This window comes from Aricia agestis, chromosome 8, assembly GCF_905147365.1.
Source record: "Aricia agestis chromosome 8, ilAriAges1.1, whole genome shotgun sequence".
Classification (NCBI taxonomy): domain Eukaryota; kingdom Metazoa; phylum Arthropoda; class Insecta; order Lepidoptera; family Lycaenidae; genus Aricia; species Aricia agestis.
In genome coordinates this window covers 88,584-100,741 of record NC_056413.1, presented here as the reverse complement: position 1 = coordinate 100,741, position 12,158 = coordinate 88,584, and the positions used below count along the sequence as shown (strand labels likewise).

At 36.1% G+C, this 12,158-nt stretch overlaps 1 protein-coding gene across 2 annotated transcripts; it reads right to left on the bottom strand.

The window, feature by feature from the left end:
• Positions 1-511: 511 nt before the first annotated feature.
• LOC121729770 (thialysine N-epsilon-acetyltransferase-like) lies at positions 512-11,279 on the bottom strand. 2 transcript variants are annotated; one of them, XM_042118391.1, is made up of 4 exons: positions 10,915-11,279; positions 10,261-10,312; positions 1,450-1,661; positions 512-1,123 (listed from the first exon to the last, which is right to left on the bottom strand). In XM_042118391.1, exons 1-4 carry the CDS (start codon positions 10,987-10,989, stop codon positions 935-937), a joined length of 528 nt encoding a protein of 175 aa, XP_041974325.1. In that variant the 5' UTR covers positions 10,990-11,279; the 3' UTR covers positions 512-934. The 2 variants fall into 2 exon arrangements, with proteins under 2 accessions (XP_041974325.1, XP_041974326.1); XM_042118392.1 differs by having other exon boundaries at positions 10,911-11,000.
• Positions 11,280-12,158: the final 879 nt, after the last annotated feature.

Below are 12,158 nucleotides of genomic sequence, written 5' to 3'. Positions count from 1 at the left end.
TACACTATAATTGACCCATATTAAGCATATCATATGAAATATATTTATGGTTTTTAGGGTTCCGTACTCAAAGGGTAAAAAGTAGTAAAAACGGGACCCTATTACTAAGACTTCGTTGTCTGTCCGTCTGTCCGCCTGTATGTTTCAAGGCTGTAACTCAAGAACGGTAATAGCTAGAGAGTTGAAATTTTCACAAATTGTGTACCTATATCGTCTGTTGCCGCTGTAACAACAAAATATAAGTACTAAAAACAAAATAAAATAAATATTTAAGGGGGCTCCCATACAAGAAACGTGATTTTTTTGGCCTTTTTTTCTCTATATCAATAAAAGCAACAGGTAGGTACTTGAATTTTTCACACAATCCTTAGTTTTATGTGTACCTACTTTAATATTTAATAATAATATGAATATAAAATACAAAAAATAAGAGGGGCTCCCATACAAAAAACACAAATTTTGGCCTAATTTTGTTCTATAATGATACGGAACCCTTCGTGCGTGAGTCCGACTCGCACTTGGCTGATTAAAATTACAATTAAGCGACAAAAAAACATTTTTTCGCTTACACCCTTTCCATTTCACGCTTGTTTTCTATGTTCGGGCCGGCCAGCCGGCTCACAGAAAACAAACGCGTTACGCGCCAAAACGGTTTTTTTAGTTTCACGCGGCGTCACCTTAACGTATTTATTATACAAATTGTAGGACGCCCCCGGCGGCGATACTAGTTCCTCGGAAACCCGCACCGCGTCACGTGTAAATACCCTCGCCCTAGCTCGTAGTCGTAGACACTAGACAGTATTGTAATTTGTATCGTTACTCGTAAGCGACCTCCCCGCCCCCCGCCGCGGCCGCCGCCGAGCGGGGGCGAGGGAGGTGATTGCATTTATTAAAATTTGTAAATATAGAAGGAATCCAGCATCGATCGTTTCATTTACTTCGAATCCTCTCGTTCGTTTCCCGCCGGGACCGGCGCGCGCTCTGCGCTGGGCAGGAGGCGGTAGTAGCACCAGCCCTCCGCCGCGGTGAGGTCGAGCGCGCCCTTGCGCCGGTAGAAGGAGCGCGCGGGGTTCCACTCGAGCACGTGAAAGTCCAGCCGCGAGCAGCCCGCGCCCCACGCCTCCTGCGACGACGGACGTCCGATATACACGACACGTTATTACCTGATACGTCTTATCGAAAACTGCTCGTTAAAAATAATAAAAATCACAGTATGGACGTTACGAAAATTACAAACAAAAGAACAAACTATAATACTTGTTTTGTCCTAGTCTGATATGATAGGAGTGACTAGACAGTCGAAGTGGTGATTAACTTTGACTAACTATTATGTCCGAATACGCTATACCGTACAGCAGTTGTGGATATATTTTTTAATTCTCAAGTAGGTACATATAACTATACTTGGGATGTTGGAACATCACAGAAATTAACCTTTTCGGCTGTTACCTCAGCGACGGCCTCGAACAGCTTGTCCCCGACTCCCTGTTTTCTTTCAGTGGGCCGGACGTACAAGTCTTCCAACATCATGGATGCACCTCGCCAAGTGGAGTAAGTCGGGAAGTACAGTGCATATCCAATGACACGATGTTTTGAGGGCAGCTCTGCAACTAGGCAGCTGAAGGCGGGTGGCTCCTTTTCAAATCCATCTCTTTGTAAGTCTGATAAGAAAAAATAATTTTCAATCTATACATACATATAAATAAAATTGGAGTGTCTGTTTGTAATATTGAAAGAACCGTTTTTTACTAGATGCATATCAGGGATGTTGCGGATGCCGATTTTTTCACATCCGCGGATGTGAATGCGGATGCGGATTTTAAGGGGCTGATATCCGCGGATGCGGATGTTTCGGATCCTATATAAAATATAAATATTATACTATACTAGCGGGCTCGACGGACGACGCATCGTCATAATCATAACTCATATATCTATGAAGTTTAAATTGTCAATAGCATAATGACTAATGACATAATTCTATACAGTGGTAAGGAATTATTGATTGTCCTAATTATCCACGGTTTTTTTAAACCGTATTGTGAATTTAAAACATTCTCGAACCTATTAAATAAAACATTAAAAAAAATCATCAGAATCGGTCTGGCCGTTTAGGAAGAGTTCAATTACAAACACACGTACAGAAGATTTTTAAACATATTAAGAAAACATATTATATAAATGAAGAATTTATACCTATATATTAAGGAAACTGAAGAATTAAAACAATAAAAAAGTATGAATATCATTTTTATTTATATATTATGTGTTACTAATTTGTTTTATCAATTATCATACATTTGTGCTTTTTTTTTAGAAGGTAGGTCACTGTAGCCTTGACGTCACTGCGACCCATAAGGATCTATTTTGACTCCTTGGCACTAGGGTATCATCCCCAACCCAATACTGCTCATAAATTGAACGATATGGTTGGGGTTGGTGCCATGAATTTTCTCTGTGGATGAGTATTCGTGGCGACCAAGGTGCCTGTACCTGCTCTGTAGTAGAGCAGGACAGTCGAAGAGAAGGTGAATAGATATTTCATTCTCCTCATCACAGAATCTGCAAGTCGTTATGCTACAAATATTCATTCTGTTTAGGTGTTTGTTGAACTTGCAGTGCCCAGTTAGGCTTCTGGCAAGGATTCTTAATTGGTTCGTTGAACTTGCAGTGCCGAGTTAGGTTTCTGGTAAGAATTCTTAATTGGTTCCTGCCCAAGGCTAGGCAAGGAGCACTAATTCTGATAGTTTCTTGTTGAAGTCAGGGATTAGTGCCTTGGAGTGTTAAAGGTCAGGGGTCTCAGCCCATTGCCTCCTGCTTAGTCTGTGACCCCATTATATATATACCACAGACCGGTTCTGGGCCGTAGGTATATGAGACTCTCGGCCCCAAGCCTTTTTTTTTCTCTATATATTAATTCTATTAACTATGGGAAATTATTTGAAAGGACTTATTTTAACGCGCTAATCACAGGAACTACTGGTCCGATTTGAACAATTCTTCCAGTGTTAGTTAGCCTATATTTTATCACGCTAAGACTAATAGGAGCGTGGAAAAAACGGGGGAAATTTTTTGAAAGGGCTTAGCTCTAGTATTTAAAAAATAGTAAAATTGCCGTATTTTCCAAGTCGAGGCGGTTACAACTTACACAGAGCTTCGTAAATCAAACCCGCCCCTTTTCTTTCTTGTCGCAAATCGTATGACATCCGCATCCGCATGAAAATTCGCATTGATTTAATGCGGATGCGGATGCAGATGCAGATGTCCAAATTTGCGCGGATGCTCCGCATTTACAGATGCGGATGCGAATATTCGCAACAGGGATGTTGCGGATCCCGATTTTTTCACATCCGCGGATGCGAATGCGGATGCGGATTTTCGAGGTTCACATCCGCGGATGCGGATGCAGATGTTTCGGATCCTACATAAATATAGTTTATAAAATAAAAAAGTATTATTTTAATTTTTAATTAATGTGTTACAAAATTATAGTATATAGGTTCCCTAGAACAATTTTTTAAATTAATATCAAGCAAATTTTTTGTGAGTAGCTTCATATTGAAACGCATTTTGAATAGAACAATCCATACTTTAAGACCATCATATCGAAATATTAAATCATACCTATTTATCTTTGTTAGCTACCACTTTCGCAGAGGAAATTTATCAAAATGAAACTGCTTACAAAAAATTACCTTGATAGTAATAAAAAAATTGTTCTAGGGAACCTGTACTATAATAATACTTTTGTATTAAAGAGTATTAATTTAATAGTAATAATGCCGCTTTTTATGAAATAAGAAGCACAAACAAACACGTAGTGAATAATTTACACAAGACAATAATTAATGCACCACAATAAACGCGTCGGATCCTGTGACCGTTTTTAGGGTTCCATAATCAACAAGGAACTCTTATATTTTCGGTCTATCTGTCCGTCTGTCTGTTTCTCCGCGGTTTCCAAAAAAAAAATGGTACCGCGTAAAAATCCATACTAATATTATAAATGCGAAAGTATCTCTGTCTGTCTGTCTGTCTGTCTTGCTTTCACGCCAAAACTACTGAACCGATTGCAATGAAATTTTGTACACAGTTATTCTAGAGTCTGAGAAAGGACATAGGCTACATTTTGATGTGGGAAAATATCTTATTTCCATGAAAATATCGATGAAAATGAATTCGCATTGCGCGTGGCCAGCGCTCATCCCGGGGGTCCTGGGTTCGAGTCCCGCAGGCGAAACAAAAAGTTTTCAATGTTCCTGGGTCTTGGATGTGTATTAAAATAAAATTTCAAAAATCTTAAACATATTTTATGTAGGTATAATATTATAAAAAATCCAGAAATATATCGATGCAATGAACATTTTAGTTCTAATACGATTCAACAGATGGCGTTTTATTTTTTACTTTATTGTAACATAGAACTAATCATACTTATTAGTTAGTATGTTTTTGTTTATAGTTTTTAATACGTTAGAATATTATCTATATCTATACTAATATTATAAATGCGAAAGTATCTCTGTCTGTCTGTCTGTCTGTCTCGCTTTGACGCCAAAACTACTGAACCGATAGTAATGAAATTTTGTACACAGATAGTCTAAAGCCTGAGAAAGGACATAGGCTACTTTTTAACTGGAAAAAGGGGTTGTAAGGGGGTGAAAATGCGTAAATTTGGTCAAATTAACTTAGTTCCAAAAACTTAAAACAGATGGCGCCAAGAGTCCCCTAGATCGCGCTATTGCTTGCTCATGCGTATTTCTATAAGAGGTGGTACCATATTGACCTAAACTTTTCGATTCTTTCGATTGTTATACACGTTATTAACTAATAACTCACCTACCAACTTAGACATCAAATTCAAAAACAACAGCGCCAAAACTACTGAACCGATTGTAATGAAATTTTGTACACAGATAGTCTAAAGCTTGAGAAAGGACATAGGCTACTTTTTAACTGGAAAAAGGGGTTGTAAGGGGGTGAAAATGCGTAAATTTGGTTAAATTAACTTAGTTCCAAAAAACTCAAAACAGATGGCGCCAAGAGTCCCCTAGATCGCGCTATTGCTTGCTCATGCGTATTTCTATAAGAGGTGGTACCATGTTGAGACAGGTTTTACGATTCTTTCGATTGTTATACACGTTAATATTAACTAATAACTCACCTACCAACTTAGATATCAAATTCAAAAACAACAGCGCCAAAACTACTGAACCGATTGTAATGAAATTTTGTACACAGATAGTCTAAAGCCTGAGAAAGGACATAGTCTACTGCTTACTGGAAAAAGGGGTTGTAAGGGGGTGTTTATGCGTAAATTTGTTCAAATTAAGTTAGTTCCAAAAACTGGAACAGATGGCGCCAAGAGTCGCCTAGATTGCGCTTTCGCTTGCTCATATGTATTTCTATAAGAGGTGGTACCATGTTGAATTAATATTTCGATTGTTATACATGTTATTAATTAACTCACGTACCAACATAGATATGAGAAACAACAGTCTACCAATAATAAATACTAAATAGTTTATGGGTATTGACTATTAGGCAAAGCTAAAGTTGTGTAATGCATTATGCAGCTAAGTTGTGTAGCGCTAAATAAGCTTTAGGTATAAAAAAGTTTAATTTAAAAAAAAACATTATGTGCACACTACACGGCTGTTTTGGGTATTTTGATTTAAGGGGTACCAGGGTTTTAAAAAGCTTTTGACACCAATTTTATTGACACCGCGCGCTATAAACTGAAGTCCACGCGGACGAAGTCGCGGGCAACAGCTAGTGGTATATAAAACCTTTAAAAATTTATGGGACCTCCCTTACACACCAAGCGGAGATAAGTCTTTTTATTTTGCGTCCACTCCACCGCGTGTGGTGTCGTTGGATAGGGTTTTAAAAAATATTACGAGTATTATTATTCGAAGAAATATGCAAAGTTTTAAATTGGAAGAAACCGTTAGTGTCCAGTGTCTCCCCCTCCTACCAGCTATTAGCTAAACGGTTGATTCTGAAAAATATGTGGAAAAATTCACGGCAGTAAGAAATATGCTAAATTTTAAAAGAAAATTGTCACGGCTAAGAAGACTTTATAAGTTACTAGATGTCCCGCGCGGCTTCGCCCGCGTAAATTAGGAATTTTACAGAAACCGTACATTTTCCCATAAAAAATATTTCCCTCGTTTTTCCCACATTTTCTTGAGTTTCTTCGGTCGTATTAGTCTTAGCGTGATAATATAATATAGCCTATAGTCTTACTCGATAAATGATCTATCTAACACTGAGATAAGCTTTTAAATCGGACCTGTAGTTCCTGAGATTGATGCGTTCAAGCAAACATACTGTTAGGTTTATAATATTAGGTAGGTATAGATTTTTTTTAAATTATCGCTTGACAATCTCGAGTCTCGATCTAAAAGACTATGAAATGGTATAATATGGTAGTGATAATGATGATGAATAATGTAATTTGTATAGTAGCATATGCTTTCTGTTCTTAAAACAACGCCGAAACTCCCAAACTTGTATCTATAAAGAATCAGGAGTTCTCTCAGCACCTTCCGAACCACGGTATACCAGGTATATCTCGGTGCAAAATCTTACTTGTTGGTAGCATATGCTTAGAATACTTCTGACGAAACCGAAGTCACCACTTGTTTCCCTATAAGTTTTGAGGAGTTCCCTCGATTACTTATGGATCCTTCATCAGATCACCACTTTTGTGAATATAATTGGGATGGTAACCTATAAACCAAAAGAAAATTTTTGAAAATCGGTTAACAAACGGCGAGTAATCGTTGAATATAAACCTCCCCGTTGAAAATAAAAAAAAAATTGGGATGGTAACCTATAAACCAAAAGAAAATTTTTGAAAATCGGTTAAAAACGGCGGAGTAATCGTTGAATATAAACCTCCCCCATTTTGAAAGTCGGTTAAAATTGTAGCCTATGTATTATTCTGATGTATAAGCTATATTATTGTAAAGTTTCATTAAAATCCGTAGTTTTTGCGTGAAATAGTAACAAACATCCATACATCCACACATCCATACAGCCATACATGCAAACAAACTTTCGCCTTTATAATATTAGTAGGATTAGTAGGTTATTAGTAGGATTGAGAAATACACAGGATTTTTTTGTTCAAATTCCTTTGAATGTAACTGAGATGATGTTGTTAGTAGTGTAAAACATGTTATAATTATTGTACATTCATTGACGATACAAAACTTATCAAAAACTGGCGGTACTACGGTACCCTCTATTGTGCGTGGCCGATACGCACTTGGCCGACTTTTTCGCTCCCATTGGTCATTTGTCACGCGCAAACGGCACGCGCCATTCACAGACCCCGCCGCTTTTTTTTTCTTGTCGCAACTCGTATGACATTCGCATCCGCATAAAAATCCGCATCGATTTAGCGGATGCGGATGCAGATGCGGATGTCCAAATATATGCGGATGCGGATGCAGATATTCGCAACATCCCTGATTCGCAACATCCCTGATGCATATGAATGTATATAAGGTACATACACCAAAACAACATTTTTTACAATTTTCGTCTGTATGTCTGTCTGTCTGTTTGTTCCGGCTAATCTCTGAAATGGCTGAAGCGATTTTGACGGGACTTTTTTTACCACATAGCTGATATAGTAAGGCATAGGTAACTTACTACATCAGCACAATAGGGTAGGGGGTTTGGGCCTCCGGTAAACTCACTCACTCGGCGAAACACAGCGTAAGCGCTGTTTCACGCCGGTTTTCTGTGAGAACGTAGTATTTCTCCGGTCGAGCCGGCCCATTCGTGTCGAAGCATGGCTCTCCCACGTTTTTACTTATTCTAGCATTTATATGGAAATGTAATGTTAGATGATACTAGACAATGCCAAAGATTCGATTTATAGGAAGGAATGACATACAAAAACATATTAAATAGAAATTAGAATGCTACTTATGCCCGTTGCAGACGATGCACAGTAGCTTGCGCGAGTACTTGCGCAGGTACTTGCGCCAGCGTTCAAACGTAAAAAGATCACGCGAAGTAGCTTTGTATAGTGCCAGTGCATAGTAGGCAACCATGTACAAGCGTATGGTTTTGAATAAACTTTTTAAGTGCCTAATTCAAGAGCTAAATGGAGTGATAGCAGAGGAACTGATGCAGGAAATACAGAATTTAGAAAAAGGGAAACTGTATAGTTTTGTCTGAATTCCATTTATTCATTTTTAATTCACAAACTTAAAACATTAAGACTCAATAAAACAACCAACTCCCCAACAATCTAGTGGTAGGTTTCTACATCTTTACCAAAACAACAAACAGACTGAACTGGCGCTAGTACTGGCGCTAGTACTGGTCAACGCATGTTCAAACGATGACCAGTGAAGTAGCGCGGGGGTGAAGTAGACGGAGCGGGGGCAAATGAGTCGCACTTGCGCGAGGACCAAAGCGAGTGCTACTAAGCAACTTGCACTCGCACTTTCACTAAGCAAAATGCGTTCACACGATGAAAATATATGCTTAGTATTAGTACTTGCGCAAGCTACTGCGCATCGTCTGCAACGGGCATTAGTATAGTATAAGCGATAAGTTGAGAATGGCGAAACATAGAGATAAGGGTCATAAAAATACGTGCAATAGCTCATTAGATTCGGGAAGTCGTCTAGAAAAATGTATCAGAAGCGTGTATTAGCACACAAAAATTGCAAAAGTTATAAGCAAATTAGGTTGCCAAAAAAATGTATTACGTTTTTTGTTAAAAACTCCGAAACTATTAACATTTAAGAAGTTTAAAAAAAAGATTCTTAAAGAGGAGGAAATTTCCATAACAAAACTCACAACTCCCGGAATTCTATCTCTATTATTTATAATTCTAATTTAACGCTGAAAGTGAACCTCCGCGCGGCATTGATCTGAAAGTGCAGAAAATTTTATTTTCGAAAAGTTGCAATAAAAAATCGACAAAAATAAATTTGTTGAAAAATTAACTTAAAGTTAAATTTCCAACGGGAGCAAATTCTATGAAGTGTTCGGAATACACCATAAGTTTTTGAAATTTTTAAATTAATATTTAATACCTACCTTGAAAAAAATAATCAGTGTGACGTGCTCGGTTTTGAAGCCGCGTGCGCTACCTAAAAATGCCGCGCGGAGGCTTACTTTCAGCGTTAAATTAGAATTATAAATAATAGAGATAGAATTCAGGGAGTTGTGAGTTTTCTTATGGAAATTTCCTCCTCTTTAAGAATCTTTTTTTTTAACTTCTTAAATGTTAATAGTTTCGGAGTTTTTAACAAAAAACGTAATACCTTTTTTTTGGCAACCTAATTTGCTTATAACTTTTGCAATTTTTTGTGTGCTAATACACACTTCCGATACATTTTTCTAGACGTCTTCCCGAATCTAATGAGCTATCGCACGTATTTTTATGACCCTTATCTCTATATGTCGCCATTCTCAACTTATCGCTTAGACTAGTAAATAAAAAAATAAAATAAAAATTGTTTTATTTCTGAATAAATTTGAATCAAATATTTTCAGAATGTTGAACTACATGTTGCCTACCACCGGTTCGGGAACTAACCCGGCGAGAAGAACCGGCGTAAGAAACTCGCACGGGGCCACTTTTTAGTAAAAAAGTGGAAAATTTGTCTTTTAAAAAAATAAAATTTACAATGTAAATAACTTAATCTATACAATATGAATACACAATTGTAAGTCACATATAATAAATGTAGAAGCAGCCTTGCAAGCTGCCATCCTACTCCCAAGATGTGCTATCGTTTAGGAAATCTTTGACCGTATAGTAGGCTTTGGCACACAAACATTCTTTAATTACTTTTTTAAATTTATTAATTGATAGATTTTGAACGTTTTCCGGGATTTTATTGTATAGGCGTATACATTGACCTTTAAAATATTTAATTATTTTGCTAAGTCTGATCACTGGTATTTCCAGCTTGTGCCTATTTCTAGTGTTTCTACCGTGACTATCACTTTTAGTTTTAAATTTAGTTAAATTCTTTCTAACATACAATACATTATCCAAAATGTATTGAGAAGCAACAGTTAGAATACCAATTTCTTTAAACTTTTCTCTGTAGTACTTACTAAACCCATGTTTTTAACCAACCAAGATCCTTTGTGCGGTTATCAAACTTCCTTATGTTTCTGACTTTTAAATGTTAATATTTCCATCACATATTGTTATGGTATTTTGTAAATTTTAAGTAAATCATTAAAAAGTAGTAGTACTGAAATGACAGAAACCTTTTACTGTTAGCTGCGGTCCATTAGACATTTTTTCAAAGTCTGCGAGTTCCTAAAACAATATAATACCACCATTTAAATTATAAACATGAGCAACAATTAAATTTTTGTTTTAAAAATTATGAAAAAAAAAGTATAATTTTTGTTTTGATAGAACATAATTATATGGCGCACACTTTATGACAGCCATCTGTTTTCATTACTTGTTCACTGGCTAAGCTGAAATTAGACACCGACCCATTTCTAGCCGGTACATCAGCTATTTTGAATACTTATGCGACAGTTCAGACTAATAGCACAATATAATGTCATTAATTTTATTAAAAAAACTGGGTCTTTATTTGAAATCAACAGTTTTGATTATGCCCTAAGGTTAAATAAAAGTTCAAGTTCTTCTATGTAATGAGTGCAGACATTAAACTCAATAACCAAACATTAATATCTATTACCCAATAAAATAATCTGTTTCTGTTATATAAAAATAAGAAAAAGTAGATACTTACCTACCTACTATTATTTAGACATTTTAAAAGTAATAAAATCTGGACTAAGTTGTGCTAGGCTATTCTCTAAGGAACACGATCCTCGCGCGCGACCGACAAATATTATTCTAAATGATAGTAAGATTAATAAATAATAGTAATATTTACTTACTTGTATCATTCCTGCTACAGCTCCCATGTCATCCTTTGTGGCTTTTCGAATTACTAAGTCCTTAACGCGTTCCATAGTTTTCAGTTCAATCTCCGCTTGTAATATGTTATGATAGTACACGATAATTCGCTACGCAGGTACTGTACCTTATATTATACAATTGCTGCTGATAAAACCGTTTCTCTAATGTAACTTTATAGAATGTTACTTATCCGATAAGATATTTTTGGCACGCGTCTCTAATATCATTATATTGTATTTCATTATACGATAAACTTTGTATTGCAGCTCGCCACATTTAACTAAATTAAAATACAAAAATTTACATGTACACCTGTACATGTAAGTTTTTGCTGTTTGTATTATGTTACGATCATAGCATAATATAATGCTACGACAGTATACATATATTATGTCTATGGTTACGATTATCGACGTCTCTTTCGTAGCAGATTTTGTAAGACTAAGGGCCTGTTTCACACCACTTCCTGAGGTTTAGATAAGTACCCACATGAATTCCTAAGCACTTTAATAATATTTCTGAAACACTTACTTAAAAAATGGATATTGGATCATTATTCATTAATCAATAATCATTATAATAAAATATATAAATCACAGATTACTAGACATTAGTACTTATATATAATATATAACTTTTAGGTAATATACAAATAAAATGAAACGATTATCAATGGTTCAAATATATACTTACTAGTAATCTGTGGTTATATTTTTATATCACAGATTACTAGTATTTGTAGATTTTATATGTCAATTTTTTTTTTCATATAATGGCACTTCGGCTATAACCATGGCCAGTGTCGAGTATAATATTATGGCGGGAAAACAATATTCTATAATACAATTTTTTATATATTATCGTCAGGTCAGTCAGGTCCAAAGTCTAGTCAAAGTCTAAGTATAAAGTCAATACAGTCAAGAAGTCAAGTCGGTCGATTCAGTAAAGTGGTAGGACGCTTTACTGAAACTTTTGATGGAGTTTTGGAGGGAACACAAAAGAGCACGTTTCTGGTTACTACATCACTTTCCCACACTTGTGCACGATAACGAATATTTAATGGTTAATATCCTACCAATATTACACATTAAAAACCCAGATAACACAATTTTAGGAAAATAATATAAAAACACAACATCACTCTTTCACATTCTCCCAAAAACTCCTGTCAAATATTTTAGGCTAGGTAATTTTTATTTATTATTATGGCACTTCGGCTATA

Bases quoted from the DNA above. Each gene is read 5' to 3' on its own strand.
- LOC121729770 (XM_042118391.1), bottom strand. From the start codon at position 10,989: ATGGAACGCGTTAAGGACTTAGTAATTCGAAAAGCCACAAAGGATGAC. The intron at 10,313-10,914 runs GTAAGTAAATAT...ATATTGTTTTAG, and splicing joins CTGTAGCAGGAATGATACAA to GAACTCGCAGACTTTGAAAA. The intron at 1,124-1,449 runs GTAACAGCCGAA...CCGTCGTCGCAG, and splicing joins TGTTCGAGGCCGTCGCTGAG to GAGGCGTGGGGCGCGGGCTG.